The following is an 18,591-nucleotide window of genomic DNA, read 5'->3' as shown; positions in this document are numbered from 1 at the left end:
TACAATTATTCTCTTTTTCTTTTTTCTATATAATTTATTTTAAAAAAGTATTGTAAACAAAACTTGGAAGGTCAAAGCTTCTACAATAAAGGCGGTCGTCCCTTCTGTAAAAATCATGCCCGTTAACTGACTCCGTGTATGCCTTAATGCATCTGTAATATTTAAGAGAATGTTATAACATAGTTCTTCCCGGCGTATAAGTACCGATCTTACATGTAACACATAACGCTCGGCATCATCAGGGATAATTTATGCACATAAAAAGTTTATTGTTTCTTGGACAATACCAATATAAATATAATTTAAATCTTTAATTAGCAAAGGGTTAAAACAAGAAAAAACAAAAAAGAAAACTTGTCTTAATTTATGATTAATAACTAAATAACTAAAAGATGATAAAGGCGAAGAGGATTACATTTTTAAAGTTTAGCTTATTTTAAATAATATTTTCATTTATTTCATAACTGATCGAACATATTTTCAAACTATTAATTGATGCTTCAAGAAAATGTTGCTTAATTTTTAATTAATTTTAAAATCCTATTTTCAAACACTAATTCCAATCGATATCCCTTACGATTACTTTTAAAACTTTGCAATAATGACATTGTGTCTTAAGTTTAATTTTTTTCGATCTAAATAAAATTATTTTCAAAACTTTCCCTGACGGAGAGAAACGCTTTTTATTGATTTTCTTTGCCAATATTACACAATTTTTTTATGGTAAGTGCTAGGAAATAAGTTGGTGAGCTTTCAATGCCATTATAACAGCAACTTTCCTTGAATTATTTTAAGGAAGTAGATAATGATTTCCTTTGATTGCTTAATAGTTCGTCTCACGGCGTCTGCCAGAAGAATAGCGAATTGAATTAAGGTCTCGGAATTTAACTTACTCTCCAGCTCGAAATAATACTTTTCTACGGATGTTAGAGGTGTCTCCGTAGCAAACAAGCGTCAAAAGTAAATAAAGGGAAGGAAAGGAAATTATATACCATTAGTGGCCTTATCGTAACATCAACCAGCATCAAAAATTAAGAACTGTAGAGAGGAAATTGTTAATTGTGAAATTTTGTGAAGTCCAGCCTAGTTTCAAATCTTATGCCTGACTTTAAGGTAAGTGAAAAGTTCAAAATCGGAACCTGTTGATGTCTACTTGATGCTTTGATGATTTGCTCCAACGCCTTTAAAGAACTTCCAGTAACACTAAACCTTTAGTTAAAATGTTAATGATCGCAATTCCCGTCTTTAAGCAATAACGCTTCTGTTAACAAGGTCGCCGCGTGGACATTGCAATACTATCGGCAATTATCGAGCAGAGGAACTGGCTTTTGTTTAATCTCTCATATACCATGAATATCATCGGTATCAAACTGTGATTATCAATAAGGAATGAACAAGCAGCTGTGAACTCTGTTAAAAAGATGTTATGTGTACGGAAAAAAACAATTACTTTCACTTCCAAACTGAATTTGGCACCGAGAGCAGGCGCTATCAGAGGACAATCGAAATAGCCTCACTTATTGCCTTCTTGCTGGATCAATACAATGTCGACAAAGAGTAAAGGGTTTGAAGACTTCTCCGATTTCGTTATCAAAAATATCAATAAATTCATAATTTAAGCGAGGCGTATGCTGCAAACACCTTACAAGAGCGCACGAATTCTACTTGCTTCTACTTGCTTTCATGTCTTAGCTTGTTGATCATGCACATTCTCTCAAAGAACCTTTCCGGTAACTTTGTCACTCTTAAACAATGGGACGGTTATGCTCTAATGGGGGCATGAGCTTAATAAAGTTTCGCTACTGAATATTCAACGAAAACCGAATGTCTAATCTCATGTTCCGTGTAATCTTCTTGAAAATTTTTATATAATCAAATACAAATCGCGTCCTTATGATTCTTTGTAGTCAATATAGTTGATCGTTAGAAACGAGCTTTTCTTGCTTGCCAAATAAAATTTTTGAATTAACTTCCTTTTGTCAATTACGGTGTTTCCACCTTCTCATACCTATACATAAGCCTTTCTAGAATCACTTTTATACTTTACGCCTCATACTTTCAATTCTCTATCCACGCCAAACAGGGAATCGAAACCAAACCACAACGTCAATAAAACGTCTCTTCTCTTGAACATTAAAAGCTATTGAACGGATTAAAAAATTCCAGCCAAAAAATCAATACAATCGTAATGCTTTTTAAATGTTTTCATGCTTATCCCAAATTAGTATAAATAGACTCATATAAATAGTATACGTGCATGTAGAAAAGAAATGATAATTCTGTCACATTCTGACAATTCGATGCTATTAATGTAAAGGAAGGAAAATCAACAGTGATGTATGTATACTCATCACCAAAAGATGGAGGAAATATTCCTTTTGTCAAAACGTTTGCAACGCCCGGAACGAAGCTTCAGAAAACTCGGAAAGGTATATACGTTCTTGCTCAGCATCAAACACTGAATTGATTTACCAATGTCCGGCAGAGTAACGACAGTTGGCCGCAAAAGCAAAGCTATGGACTTTAAATTTAATAGAAACATTGAAGTCGAAGGACAGGCGTACGGTATCACGTAAGTAGAGAACAGTTTTATTCTTCAAAAGGAACAAAAAATAGGTTTTTTGGTTATTACTCGTAAACTACGGCAGATAAATGTACAAAAATTTGAGCGTGTATTCTATGGGCGATGCGATAACAGCTGTGCAAAAAAAGTGAAAAATTGACCCCTCTCATCAAATACTGTAGTGTATCAAAATTTAATATTCTTTCCAACACCTTTACAAGGCGGCGAAGCAAGCTTCAAAAAGCTCTTAAGGTATATAAATTCTTGGCCAGTTTCAATTTTGGAATGCCTAGCTATGTGGTTGGTAAAAACTCTCCTGTTCGCAAAAATTAAGTTATCGCCTACAAAACATGCAGATTTTGAAAGGACACCTACCCACCCCTGACCCACCAGGTCAAAGGACACGCCTACCCCACGCGTAAGCAAAAGAAATTGAAAAAATCTTTGCTTTACGTGTTTTTGGCCGTTGCTCATAAACTACGGCAGATAAACTTTATGCATATTTTCACAAAGTTAGTCCACACAAACGAAAAAAATCAGCCGCGCCTATCCAATATTATGAAGTATGAATATTTAGTTCCTTTCCTTTATTTTGGTTTTCTTTAGGATAACGGCGAGCAGTGCAGAAGATTCGGTCACACCTAAATATAATTTATTTTAGTGCAATTTTAGTTTCACTTAGCAGTCAAAAGTCAAACGACATCTGCTTTATGTGTAATCTGCACATATGAGATAAACGTAAGAAACGCACAATCAACGATTGTAGAAATTGCATTAAATTCGTTTCGTGTTTCGTTGAGAAATAAATTGTTTATGAGATTTTGATAATTTGTTTAGGATCATAACATTTTTACATAGCCTTTAGCAAGCACTCAAAGTTCAATTTAAGGGCTAGGGCTTTCGAGAACACATTAGTAATATCGAGCGCTCCCTATATAAAAAACGTATGTCCTAAAAATGAACTCAAATGAATTACGAACAAATTGAATCTTCGCTGTTGCATTCCCAAATGAAGGTAAGTTTTATTTAAATATTGAATCCTTACCTAAAGTAGACTTATTGTATTTCACTTATCAATTCGTAGAAAACGGAAACTGTTTGTGTTTCTATTCAAATAGGAAAAAGCAAAAGCAATCATTACCTTACCTTAAAAGGTGTACTGGCCACTACGGTGCGCTGGTTAAAATAGTTAATTACAGTATCTCAGATATTGTAATAGCGCGTCCACCGTATAGCAGATTTCAATTCTGCTCTGTAAACGCTTTAATGAAAATGATCAACAACTCTACATTTCGGGTAAAAATTAATATATGGAACGTATGTTACTTAAGCGATAACGTAAATTGACAGTTGCGAAGCATTGCTCTCACATTTGCTTTGCATCCCCGGCGTAGGTGTACTACCCTCAAATCTACCGGCAATCTTTTACTTATGTATTTTGTTATGCGAGATGTGACCTGGTAATGGCTAAAGAAATAAACAAATAGAATGAGGCGTTATTGGTTAAAAATTTGTGCGGAGATATCTTACGTTTTATTTCATAATTTTTTATGGGTTCCCTTGAATGTAATCGCATTAATTTTACTTGATGCATACACTACACACTACAGCTACGCCCTATTTTTTCTACTCTTCCGTCTCCGAGCTAGACAAGGTTCTTTCTTAATGTGATATGAGATTTATTCCACGAAATATTGCTCTGTTTATTGGCTCACCTTACATCAAAACCACCCCATATAAATATTCGCATAATATTTGTTAAAAAAAAAAGGAAACACATAATCCAAATTTCTAACACATTGCTTATATTTTAAAAGAGTTTTACTAAATAAAATATGTGCTATCACATGTGAATATACTTCCCTCATTGCTTTATTCAAAAATGGTGAAAATTCGTTTTATTAAATTTTTCATTGTTATACTTTGCACTATGTGTGGTTCAAGTATATATAGTTTCTGCGGATGTGTTCAACGTAGAGGAAGACTTGTCTGTCCGTCTATTCGTCTTGTGTTTAACCTGCAGGCCATATTTCTTAAAATATTTTGAGGAAGCTTAGTATCTTAGCTTTTTTTGACCAAAGAACGAACGCTATTAAAAATGGTTCGAAACGGAGCAGCTTTTCGACCACTTCCCATACGGCACCTTATTTTTAAAGGTCATTATGTGAGTGATTGTATGTGGTGTAGGGAGGACCGAATACTGTGTTTTTACTTGTTAATTCATACATTACCTAAATATCAGTTGATCACTGTTCTTGGCTCCACAGCGACTAAATCTGCCATTCTTCTCATTTTGTTAAAAATTTTATTAACTTTGTCAACGATTGCCCAGCAACGGTGTGTTTTAAACATCGATACCATTTACGCGTCGAATGATTTTCATAAAGCACCTTCATCACAAACATCATAAATTTTCTTCTTAATTCTGCGAGACGTTATTGCCTTGTTCAAAGTGTTATTGTAATATACGTATATAATAAAATATATGGAGTTTTTGTTGAGATTTTGACTCTTTGTTTTTGGTTGCATGTTAAATGATAATAAGCACAGTAGTGCGGCTCGATATGATTATTGAAATGGAGCGCAAGAGTCAGTCATTGCGAAAGACTTGATTTTAATTTCATTGACCTAAGCGTTGCGGAAAGTCCTACAACCACATAATTGATAAACGTTAAAATCATAGTTATAACAAAAAACCGCAGTTTTTTTTTCTTTTATTTGATTGGTGTGGGAACATGATAAAGTGTAAGGTCCGATTCCCACTTTTTTTTTTTGCAAAACTATCGTTTTCTTGTTTAACAAAACTTTTAAAAAAACTAATAACTTGAAGCCGATACATATAAAGTCTCTGATTAAAGGCACCACGTATATATCAAGATTGTTAAATTTTAAAGCATTGGCCTAGAAGAAAAAAATGAGAAATTTAATGCCCATACACGCGAGAATCTTAATAAAACCATTGAGCCCATTATATATTTTTTGCTAACAATTTTTATATACATTTATTAAATAATTAAATTTTATTATTTGTAAATATATTTTTAAAAAGAGAAATGTACATATAAAACAATTCCTTTGTAAAACAAAAGGAAGAAAAAAGTTAAGCTAAAAAAATGTCAGTTAAACAATTAATAAAGCACACATAATTAAGCTATTCTTATTGCTGGTACTTAGTAAGAGGATGTACAAATACTACGCGTTTATATATAAAAAGAAAATAACATTTTTTACAAATCCTCGTTGAACCAAAGAAAGAAAAAATCGAATTAATACATTTATTTTAATTTTTCTTTACATATTTGCACATTTTTATATACAGTTAAAGAACAAAATATAAAAAAAAATTAGGTAAATTATGAATTATTTTATGTATCTTTCCTAAGTTTAGCCTAAATAACCTTTGGACTGTTAATGAGAAATATAACATTAGAGATATGTTACAATATATATATAAATCATGCCTACTACCCCTGCACACAAATTCGAGCATAACAACAATACAAATACAATAGAAAGTTACTATAGTTTTTTCACGTATAATTGAAGTTTTTAGCGGATTAATGTTGCATATGTTACTTTTTGTATTGGGGCGTATTGATTGTGTAAGTACTAAAGATATTATAAATGTGCTAGAATTTCTGTTTGTTCCGTTGTGATCGCCTCATCAATAGTTGTGGTTGATGCGGTCGTGGTGATGGTGGTGGCGCTATTGGTTGCTAACGTTGATGCAATTGTCTCATTTCCATTTCCCATTCCATTGGGCGCTGTGATCGTAACTATAGTAACCATGTCCTGATTATCCTCATTTATGTTTAATTTATCTTTTGTTCTTCGCTCCTTTACCGTACATTTTTCTTCCATTCCATCAAAGTCTTTTTTATTCGATTTCTGTTCTCTGCTAATAGCAGTAGCTCTGGCAGCAGCACGCCTCTGCTGCAATGAACTGTATTCAGATACTTGTTCGACACTTAAAGGCTCGGGAATATCTTCGTTGGCTAAAAGTCTGCCTGATGGTTCAATTTCAATGCTACGATCGTTACTTATCGTACCAGGAGTAATATTACGTGAACGATAACTGGGCGGAAAACTATACTCTGAGCCACCGATACTACTCGCTGTACCACGTACGGTGCTAGTTAAAGGGGCTCTGGAAAATAAAAGATGGTAAGCGGTCATTAGAAGCTTCTTTAAATTCTTACTATAAACTAATGATACTCTCTTTATGTTGCCGCGTATTAGTTTCTGCTAAATTGTTAAACTATACTAAGTTAATGAAGAACTTAAGATGGTTAATTCTTACCGCAATGCTACATAATTTTGGATCTTGCCATTCCAGGTTAGAAGGCTATATTTTTCAACTCTGTTTCACATTTTAGCAGACTTAAGTCTCTTTTCATGACATGAAACCTTGCTATTCGAAGTTCTGGAAGGGAAAAGAAGACCAGCCGCAAAAGTTAAATGTCTTAATACGAAATGCCTTCGATCCACGCTTAACTTATGAAGCTGCTCGATGCTTTCTAGCCTACCACTCTATTCGCTAAAAGCCTGTAATTCATATCTATTAACTTAGGGCAGCTCTTTAAAAAAGATAACGCTATTTAATTCCGGACATCCTCTATAAGGATGTAAATGTAGTTAATGAAAATCAATAACCATTTATGCGCTGTTAAAAACAAAAAAATTTTATTTTCCTTTTAAAAGAAATACGGTCAGAAAGAAGCGAGAAAAGAGAATGTGATAGGGAAGCAGCAGGACGAGTATGTGCCCAATCGATAGGTGCTATGCTTTAATCCACCGAGCACTCACTGCATCTACGACCAAAGTAAGCTCGTACGAATCGAGTTTTGAACCCGCGAGCACTGACTTTGTAGTCGCAGCAATTCACACCTACTCGGCTACTCAAGCATATCAACAAATTTACCTAATGTCGCGGTCTCATGGTCAGAAAAATTGATGAAAATAGATGAAAATTTATTGCGCTTCTTATACATATATACGTATAAGAATTCAAGAAAATTACAAAGAACAACGTAACATTTATTAAGAACGTTAATGAAGTTAATCAAGAATACAAATGTTATTACATAAGCACTAAGATATAGACATATGAATAAGGCAGAATATGTTCCTTAGATAGTACAAGGTAGACGTGTTTATAAAATCGGTACGTAGTAGAGAATAGACTAGACATAATCCATCTAATCTAGTGATTTAGCGATATACTTTCATACTCGTCAAACACAAAGCATGTGTAATATAAAATCAGATTGTAATGAAACGACTTGACAAAATAAGAGTAACAAAAGTATTTTAAAAAACGCATCAGTATGATAAAATGTTAAGAGAAAATTGGACAAGGACGGATCACACACAGTTAACTAGTAACTCAATGTAACTTCAGTATAAAGGCAATCATCACTGCGCTTACACTGCTTTAAAGGTCGATGTTAGGGTATCATATCCTCTGCTTATCAACAAATGCAGCCAAATATGTTAATCGCGTTTACCTAGTCAGTGTTTTCTAAAGTACCTTTTCAAGTGTTCGTCAACCACTGTTAACTGATTAAATGCAAAGACGGGCGAATAATTTACCTAGTCAGTGTTTTCTGAAGTACCTTTTCAAGTGTTCGTCAACCACTGTTAACTGATTAATTGCACAGAAGCACAACAGGTTTTCCTGTTGTTGATGGGTTAACTTGTTGCCAACTACTCCGACTATGCTTAGCAATTAAAAAAAAAAAGAAGAAAGGCCACAAACAACTGTAATGTACAATATTCTCATTAAGATATGTGGCCTAGGGACCTATTGGCATTACGTTATTATTTGTGTGGAACACTGAATCTTTTTTGAGCTTTAGAAACGTCGCTTTAATCCAAGCAGTTTTTCGTTTCTGAAAAGAACTATGTATGACATGTATATATATACGTCACGACCCGCCAAACCGTCCTTGTCGGACTTTCTCATAAAAATTTTATCATCACGAATGTGTATTTACCATAATTATTTTTAATCATTTTATAACACGTTTTTGTCATTTCATCAAGTCGTTCCTTTGCAACCTACTTTCATATGATACATTCTCTGTGTATAAGAGCATGTCGCTAAAGAGGTCGGAACAGTTAATAGGATAAGGTAAGAAGTTTCAACGATGGTTTTGTAAAATCCTTTAAAGTAATTTCAAGTAATGCGAACTATATTTTTGAGTTTTCATTATCCTTAAGTTCTTGAACCTTATAATCATATACTATAGCTTAAGATTTCGAATACTGACGGAGCAAACTATTTTTCTTGTTCCAACGAATCAATCATTAAACCAGTACTAAAGCGTACTCATATGCAAAACAATACATGTCTATTCTTTCTCCATAAGAAATTTTGTCTATTTTCTTGTCCTTCAAAAATTTCAATTGTTTCAAACGGCACGAGCCTGTAAAGTTTAACTACAAACTTTTTACATGTACTTAATGTCCATTAATGTGTTTTTGTTTCGGTTTTATATCATTTGCTGTAAATGCCTGCAGAGACCAACGCAGAGCAGAACAGAGAGACTGGCGTCAGGCCAATAGGGTAAATACATTCGTATTGAATTGAGTTGGCGAGTGCGAGCGACTAGCTGGCACAATAGTAACATTTTCACACAGTCCGAAGGACAAAGTTGTTCGTGTTAACACTGTGAAAACCCATTAAGCCAACTATTTTAAATTACTTTTTGTTTTAGTGTAATTGTTACTAGTCGCCGTTTATGTTTAAATATGCTTGTGTACATCGGTATGTTGTTGCAATCGTTCATGTATTTACGCACTCACATAATAGGGTAAGGCAGACAGAGAGCAAGTTACTAGTAGATCCGCAAATGCAAAAACTAAACTGGGTTCATATTCAAAACAGTTGCAGACTTGAATTGTTCTAATTGAATTTGCTTTCTCAAGGAACAAATTAACATTTTGTTCATTTAAACAAATTGAAATCATTTGCGTCAAGTTCTTGTTCGTTTAAAAGTTGTGCTCTTTTTTTTTGCTTTATTTCTTTCTTTCCGTTCTTTTTGCTCAGTCTCACACATGTTGGTAAAAAAAAATAAAACTTACCTTAATAGACTTCCGGCATGAGAACGATAAGTAGGCGGTGGTGAACTCCCACGCACAACACCACTCTGACGATCACGGTCCAGTAACAATAGTCTGCAATGAATTAAACAGTTAAAGGAACATTTTTTGTTACATAGATTTATAACAAATGTTTAAAGGACATGCAATCATTAGAAACGGTAGTAACAAAGAGAGGCTATTGTATATGTTTGTTACACATTGCAACAAGAAATGGTCTCGTAAAACATGCTCAACTTTTGTTCCGAAAATTTTTACAATTCAAACCGCATTTGTTGTGACGTAAGCAACAACAACATACCGTTTGTTCATCTCCTTATGTAATGAATGAAAGAGTGGGCGGAAGGAATAAAGGGAAATGGTATGCTTTTATTACCTTAAACGATATTCTTGCATGCTAGCCTGATAGGAAGGCGGCGGTGGTCGATGTTGAAATTCTGGATATAATAAACCTTGCGGTGCACCGCCACCTCGACTGCAAGGACGACGGCCGCAACGTCCTAAATCGACACCAGAACTTAAACCTAAGCAAGGGGGTCCTCCCGGTGCGGTCATACGCCAAGCTGCTCCACTTACCGTAACCAATACAACACCAACACCTAAAATTCATGCAATAATTAATCATAAGTTCTATCATTAGTGCAGCGCGTAAAATATTGAAAAAATGTTTGAAACGAAGAGCAATTTTGTGGTTTTTTGGTGGTAGGAAAAAATGTAATTTGTGAAAACAATTTTTTGTAAAATTACAGATAACGATATTGGTGTCTGATAGCTGACAGGTGCTGCAAGATTTTACATTCATGTATAGTTAACAGGATTAGCTTTCAAAAAGGCCGAAAAACTAACGAAATGCTAACAGGATTTGACTGTCACAGCGTGCATGAAGACCGCCATGAAACACGAGCAGTATTTACGAGACAAGAGGAATCACAGATCTTTCACCGCACATAGCGATTGTGAGTCAGCAAAGCTGACCTAGCAAATTTCTCTAAGCATTTAATCGCGAAGATATTTGCCGAGCTTAAAGTATTATTATCATTCCGAGTCGAATTATGCAAATTTTATCTTAAAAAGATAACAGCTGGAGTGTTGTATATTCGCTTTTGCCAGAAGTGCACTCTACCATAGTGGATGATCATAATTATTTGTTGGTGAATGCAAAATTTACTTTGCTAAGTTAGATTCGATACATTTGGTTGCTTCAATTCGATCACTAGAACAAGGGATGCAGTTAACCATTTTAAATGAAGGGAACTTAGTTCGGTCAGAGGATAAGTAGCATTTATATAAGTAGTAAAAAAAACAACTCATCTTTCATTCGAATTCGGAACGTCAATGTCTCCCCACTCAGGTTTCCGATCCCCAACGTATTTCTTGTTCTCTTCTCGTAAGAAATAGTTTGAAGCTATATTAAGAATCAAGTGGTCTTCAGCACTTCCTGGCATAAAGCTATGTCTACGAAAATAGCGACGAAAAAATCTTGAACGAGAAGGAGAAATTTTGAAAATTTCTCTACCGGTTTAACAGAGCTCAGTTAACATTTTTTGGCTTTTGTCTTTGTTAGTTAAATTTAAATATTATTTCACACCCTTCGTTTGAGGTGATGTTCTCTTCGAATCTACCTTTAATGTGTGGCACGCTTTTGATCCATTCTTTTTACTCATTTTCATCATTGCTGCTTGATATCTACAGATCGCGGTCCGCGAAGAAGACGCTTCGCTCAGTTTCAAAATGGCTACGAATGACTTTTTCTGATCAGTTTGAGTGGAAACTTAACTCTATTAAGAAGAATACAAACACTCTCTCTACGAAAAAGTGACTTCAGCCAACAAAAACTAATAGGTTACAGGAAAATTCAGGACGATTTTAACAAAGTTCAAACAAATACTTCTCAAAGTTTAAATGATTTGAATTAGGCCAAGTACACGTATATAGTATTCCTGCAGAGAAATTAAGCTAGAGCGGCTTGGTAAACGAATAAATAGACGTCATGTGAGAGAATTCGAATCGCTTTATATCTAAGGTGTAATAATTCTCTGCCATTGCGCTTGTGATTGGGTTATACTCGATGCGAAAGTGTAAATATTGTGAGGATTCTTGCAAGCATTTTGTAGGTAAATGAAGGGAGTTTAATAAGGTAGACCAGCCTTCTACTGAGAATAGGGATAAAAAAATCGAAATTTTACAAAAGGTACACGTTTATGGTGTCCCTCAACAAAAACGAAGCAAAAAAAAGAGAAAGCTTTAATTCGCCTTCCAAGCAAAACTATACAAAACGCATAGTAATACTATATATAATTTATTACAAACCTAAAAACGTCTTCAAGCTGCTGGCATTCGTTAACCCCAAAACGAAAAAAAAGAAAGAAACAATTTAACACCACGACACTGCCAAACAAAAAAAAAAAAAAAAATATCATAATCATACTAAAGCAGATATGTATCTAAAATCGCAATTAATGTAATGCTGCCTTCAGAGTCTTTAAAAAAAGGTAACTACGAGAGATAACAACATGCACAAAATTTCCAAATGTTAAATAATTTCATACGAACGCCTCGTAACGAACTAACTATTCTGTAAGTGAAAGCTTTTATTCGAACACTTAAAGTTATTAAATTATTATATAAAATCAAGCAGTTTATGTAATTTTACAAGATAAAAGAGATATGTTATAAATTGTCTACCACGGCAAGCAAAAGTTTATATTAAGTGTGTAGTTGCTTTCTTTTTTCGTTTACATTCAAACATAATAAGTTTTAAATTTTAAGCTTTTACCTTTTGCCAACCATCGTCAACAACTATCAACTTAATTACGGTCTCGGTTTTTTTTTCCGGTTTAATATAACGACCTTAAGCGTACATCGAGGTAGAGAAAAACATCAACATAAATAAGCATGTATGGACATAACTCTCATGCAACGTCATACGAACTGACCATGATGGTTCTAAATGACGCACAATGTCAACATACATATGTTAATACCTATTATGTGTACGCATATACGTATTTATCTTTTCACATATGTACATATAAATATATATATAAAATATAACTATATATATATATAAGTTAACATCGTAAAGTAATAAATTATAATATATAATTATAATTGTAATATATGGAATGCATATATACGTATGTATTTATGTAAATATGGGTTTTCGTATACGCTGAACGCGAGCAAAGTGTAAGTCAATACTTATGAAATTTCATGAAATAAAGCTTCGATGTAAGCCAAACATTTCATCTAATGCTAATTTAAGCTTTTCAAGTGCTACTCTGATATATTTACTGCGATCTACACGGGTGGTATCGGTTATAAGTTTTACTTTTTCATAGCTGTTACAACACATTAATTATAGATTTCAGTCATTGTTATTGGATTGCATTGCCGTGCACCACAGAGCTGTTATGTCATTGTTTGTAATGTAAAAAGAACAGAGCAAACGAACGTACTTTCGCTATAAACACATTTCGTCTCTTCCTAGCTTTTTATATCAACAACGCATAGAAAACTGCATTCATTTTCGGAAAACCAGACTGCACTCCTTCTATCCACCGTCTTGCTTCTTATTCACGCCAAATGAGCTGTTGCCTTGCTCTATAGACATTGAAGGCAAGGAAAGGGTTAGCTAACAGAAGAGCCCAAGGGACCACGATAGGTTCGGAATCGTTCTTGCGCGTACCAAGAACGCACAATAGTACGTTTTTATCACAGTGGACACAGAAAAAAATAGAGTTGTTATTGAAAGCCAAGCACAGGACAACGGAAAGCGAAGAGGGTTACAAAATTTGCCCGTACATCATATAAGTTACTAGAATAAAGAAGGAATGGTGTACAACTGGTCACCGGCCTCTACACGGGTCATAATTGACTAAAATCTAAAATGAAAGACGTAGGCATAGCTGATACCGTTTCAAGCAGATCATGCCGAGCGATGGGTCCCATCACACCATATGCTAATGCGAGGCCGACTGCAGAATCAATCATCAAGTGTTTGGCAAATATTTCATAACGCCAGAACCAAAGAAAAAGGTGCCGGGATTTATGTAAATACTATAACGGGGGAGCGAATACAATAGATCTTCTAGGTCCGATAAGGTTTTCTCACGCCATAATAATAACAATAATCTTACTTCTCAAGTGCAGATAGAACGAAGGATTGGATGGGATCATTAAACGGACGTTTTCGATGCGTTCTGTAACAAATCGAAATTACTTATCTACAGGTCTCATATGCATTTTTGCTTCGCCTTCTTTAATGTGGTACCCCTTTGGCATTTTATTTTAAAACTTTTTTCAGTTTGATTTTTGTATCACTTTTTGTGCTGTGGAATTTGGTGAATGTTATATTGCGTCCTGTCGTGGTCACTCTTTGTAAGTGAGTTTGGTTGTTCCGTTTATTAAAAAATTTCATTAAAATCTTACTTTTTTAAAAAGTATTTTGACAGAACCCTTATTACAAGGCTAAGTAACGTACGTTAAATTAAGCTGAAAAGTCGTATGCGACGCCGTTTGCTCTATCAAATGCAAATATTTATTTTGAACCAGTCTGAATAGTAAAATCAATTTGGGCATCTCCGTCTTTCTCAAAAGAAACAACTCTTCTTGGGTTACGTTTGAAACTCACTGAAACTTGTTCGTGATCCCGCCTATACTTCGAGCCGGTTCAAATGCAAGTAGAAAAAAAGTTTTTAACTGTTCATTTCTCTAAACTGAGTTTTAAATTTTTTTCAAATAAGATCTGCAAAAGAAATTTGAAAATCTTATTCAAATTGGCACAACAATGAACCCTTTAATTGCTTTAAAAGCTTCTCTAAAGAAAGCAGATTTCACATAAAAAATATATTTAAAATATATATGGTTATACGAATACTATGCCCCATAAATAGATTTACATTGAATCACAGGATGCGTAGCTAAGGCGATATATATAAGAAAATTGCAGGAATTATTTAGTTCTTACTTAGTCCGTTCTACGCTTTACACAATCCGAAAATTTTAATCACAGCACTAACTGTATACAGGTACATTCTTCATACTCGTTGCATTGTTTATCTGCTCTTGGGTCTGTCATTTATAACCGAACTTTTGAAGATGAAATGTAGAAAAATTTATGATCAATGATTCTGACTACGTCAAATATATCTGATCATCTGTACGTCTTTTGAATTAAGGTCAAAAATAAAGATAATCCCTCTTCGTATACTTCTACAATTGCTGCAAAACTAAAGAAAAAACAAAAAAAAATTTCCTCTAACGTAACATCCACAGCGTGCTTTGAAATAAAAAGCAAGTCTGCTAGGATGACTAATAAATACCCTACACAGTTTCGTCTCCTATCTTTGTCAATAACTGCCAGAACAGATACCTGGTGACTTATTTTTCTTAAAAATTCGCGTATTGATGCAAATCATTGGCTGTAGTTTTCGAGTCAAGATGTAAATTTATCGGCTTTTGTTGAGAGCAATGGCGATGGTTCAACTATTTTATTAGATCTTATAAACTGACTCCCCATTTTCTTTACTTTGCATGGATGCACGCGTTTAAAACTTTCAGAAAGCTTCGAATTTTTATATATATTTATATTTAAATATCGTAATAGTAATCTTTAGAACAAAATATATGTAAATTTTGATCATTACGGTAATAATAGTTAACACCAAATTAACCAAAATTTGTCTTTAACTAAAACTAAGCGCTCTCATTGAAGACTTTTGTCCCTTAAAAGAAGCCGGACAAAATGCGGGTTAATATTTGAATATATTTACTAAGGAAATTCACAGTATGAATATTATGTATATATGTAAAAATGTTCGCATACTAAAGAGACTTATAATGAAAAACGCGAACGATAATTTATTTAAAGAAAGAAAGAAAGAAAGAAAGAAAGAAAAGAAAGATATGAAAAGAAGTCTTTGTCATCTTTTTAATAAATCAAAATGTAAAGAACGTATATACGTACAGTAAAATTATTTTTGTAAATAAAGGAAAAATCTATGCCAAAGTTCTTTTATTGTTGCCATTGTTGCATACCAAAAAAAACATTGCAATAATCTACGTGCGTACATAATAACACATTTTAAGGAAAAATTAAGTTATTTTTTTCTCTCTCTCGCTCTTTGTTATACTTTAACAAAGAAGTATGCCAGAAATTTAACATAATAATAATGATAAATATATAAATGGTTACCTATCATTAATAAAGCTGCTGTTAGATGAGAATTGGGCGGGCCGGCAACACCAGTGAAGCCCACACCGGCGCCGGCTAAAGCACAGGCGACACCACCCAAAGCAACAACAGCTATTAAGGCACGTAACGGAGGACCAGCAAACCATTGACCGCAACAGCCTTTGCCGGAACGCTCCGAAGGTGATCTGAAAAGAAACAATGCAAAAAGACAGAAAATTTGTTAAATTTTCAAAAGATATAAACAATACTTAAAAGAACGCTTCACTCTGACTACTTCTGCGTGTGTGTAAAAGATTCTACAGAGAAAAACTAAATGATTGTTAGCTTAACAACTTGCATGTATTCCTAGAAAAATCTTTATTTACAAAAAAAACAAAACAGTAAATAAAGATAGAAAGACAACTTTCGTTTCTAAAGGTCCCTTAAATGCTTTGTTGGTGAACTCAAGTAACGGGTTAGCACGCATTTTATAAAGAAAAAAACAACAGTTTTTGTTTCTCTATGTGTACTTTTGACAACTTATTTGGGTTTTTTTTTTTTTTTTTTATTAAACAAACTTAGCGCATAAAGAAAGCAGTTTATGTTTTCTTTTGGCATTAAATATAAACTAAGTTAGATTACATCTCAAGTCTTTAAACAAATGGCGTTAAGAGCAAAGCAGCATTCGAGATCGAGAAGTGGTAATGAAAATTTTATAACAAAGCATCCATTCACATTTACATTAACCTACATTCTCAATCCGATAATCCAAATTGCAATTTAGTATAATTTGCTCTTTAGTAGAATAAAGCAGCTAAAAATACTATAGCATTAAATATCGTACATCATGTTCTTTAATACAGTTACACATATAACGAGTTTTCACAATAATGCAATATAAAGTAGCTTCTATAAGAAATATTTGAATTTGTTTAGTTTGTTTGAAAGGTATTTTCATTAGATTAATGAGATGTGCCCAAAAATATTTTACGTTTTTTAATATGGACGGAGTTGGCTTTCAAATCCAACTATATCTTGATTTTAATTATTTAACAGAACTCTGTTAGGCGTTTACAGAGTTTGGTTAACAGATATGGTAGGTCTCTTTGCTAGTTAAATTCGAATTTACCTTCACACCCTTAGCAAAATATCATTAAGAAAAGACTAAAAGATTATAGTGGTGTCAGGTCTAGTATTATATAATCTGCATCACTTTGCTTAACAGAATTGTTCATTGACACACCAAGAGTTGGACTTTTTTCCCATAGTTTTCATGGGAATCTTTATAAAGGAAGTGATCCGAAAAATAGAGCTATGTGTTCCAAACTTAAGAACGTCGGGATATCTCAATCACTATTCCGGACAAATTTTTAATATATTTTATACCTTTTAACTACGCAAAGCCTAACTTTTAGTAAAAAAGTTTCTTTGGGATGGATTCAAATTATGACTCTAACCTGTCTATGTTTTCTAAATTCATTTAACATGTCAGCATTCAAAATTTTAAAGACTTTTACCCAGAAACTGTAAAAGTTACAAATGGTTTTCATATAAAGATTGTTGTTTAAAATGGATCCTATCCAACTCAACTTCAGTATTGTTTGTCCTTTGTCCGGAATACGCTAGTGCAAACGAAATATCACGAAAACTGCGGTTTGTACGGTGAAAGCAAAATTTAAATGCACAAACACTAGAGAACTAGAAATATAGGCATATTTATATCTATTCAAAAAATGGCTCTCAGCCGATCCGTGTAACAAAAGTTAAGCCTAGCTCAGACACGAACCATTTGGTTGCTACATTTATATACATACATTTTACATTCGTCTCAAAAGAAGAAAACGTTGTCTAATCGCAATATTCGGTCAATATTAATGTAACCCGATAAAACTTGTTTACTATTTGAATGGCTTTGGAGCCAGAAAAATCTCTTTTGCTGTTAAAGTTTAGAAGTTTATATTTTCATTTTCTAAAAAGAAATTAATTCCAAGAGACAGTAAAATTCAAGATTTTCTTAAAAGCAGCAATGTAGTTTTATTAAATAATGGTGCTCCTAATCATTTTGGTTCCGTCTCTTCCTGCGTAGGTCTTTTGATTTGTACACCTAATCTTAGAAGACGATGAAATTCGTCTTCATTTACATCCTACTGCCTATACCGCTGTTCCAAAATATGTTAAATCCTTTTTCCTGACAATCACACCGAGATGTTGAACGCCGAAAACAGATTAATTCCATTAAAGGAATTACCGATACTCTAAGTTCGGGCTATACACCCTCAGTCTAGTGCGACTTCCAAATTTGTACTTCAAGAAAAAAGAACAATCCGCCAATTAATCTTAATTCCTACACTTATATTGCCTTAGTGTCCACCCTTAAAAAAATGTTCTAGAAAGTGTTATAGATACGTCTAGAATGGCATCTCGAGTCCAAACATATCCTAAGCGGTCTTCAATTTGGTATTAGCCGTTGCAGGTCTGCCCAATACATCGTTGTCACTTTGTGGCCAGCAGTGTACTCAGGGTTTGCTAAGAACCACATTCTCGTCGCTTGCTATCTGGACATAATTTCAGCGGTTGATTCTGTCAACAATCACATCTCAAGATTTATTCTTCTCTCTTTGAATCTCCCTACCAAATTCTGCAAATTACTATGTGACCTCTTTCTCTATAGGAACATGTTAATTAATAACGACGCTGCTGTTAAGGGTGTGAAGTTATATTTAAATATAACTAGCAAAGACACAAACTA

General features: G+C 33.8%; 2 protein-coding genes across 17 annotated transcripts in view; one reads left to right on the top strand and one right to left on the bottom strand.

The window, feature by feature from the left end:
- Window positions 1-459, top strand: part of LOC119642190 (PDZ and LIM domain protein Zasp) — a 117,810-nt gene extending 117,351 nt beyond the window's left edge. For all 16 annotated transcript variants that reach the window (XM_038041205.1, XM_038041208.1, XM_038041212.1 and 13 more), the window contains one exon: window positions 49-459. In XM_038041205.1, coding sequence (XP_037897133.1) covers window positions 49-126 — 78 coding nt within the window. In that variant the 3' untranslated portion in view covers window positions 127-459. The remainder of the gene's footprint in view (window positions 1-48) is intronic.
- A 5,407-nt stretch (window positions 460-5,866) lies between these two features.
- The window catches only part of LOC119642287 (putative uncharacterized protein DDB_G0277255), a 128,605-nt gene continuing 115,880 nt past the window's right edge, over window positions 5,867-18,591 (bottom strand). Inside the window, exons 4-7 of the mRNA XM_038041381.1 lie at window positions 15,864-16,048; window positions 10,044-10,266; window positions 9,650-9,742; window positions 5,867-6,710 (exon numbers count right to left, since the gene is read on the bottom strand). Of these exons, the coding sequence (XP_037897309.1) occupies window positions 6,182-6,710; window positions 9,650-9,742; window positions 10,044-10,266; window positions 15,864-16,048 (1,030 nt within the window). The 3' untranslated portion in view covers window positions 5,867-6,181. The remainder of the gene's footprint in view (window positions 6,711-9,649; window positions 9,743-10,043; window positions 10,267-15,863; window positions 16,049-18,591) is intronic.

Source organism: Glossina fuscipes, unplaced genomic scaffold (assembly GCF_014805625.2).
Source record: "Glossina fuscipes isolate IAEA_lab_2018 unplaced genomic scaffold, Yale_Gfus_2 221, whole genome shotgun sequence".
Classification (NCBI taxonomy): Eukaryota; Metazoa; Arthropoda; class Insecta; order Diptera; family Glossinidae; genus Glossina; species Glossina fuscipes.
Note: the sequence above shows the minus strand (reverse complement) of the source record. Positions and strands in the feature narration are given on the sequence as shown.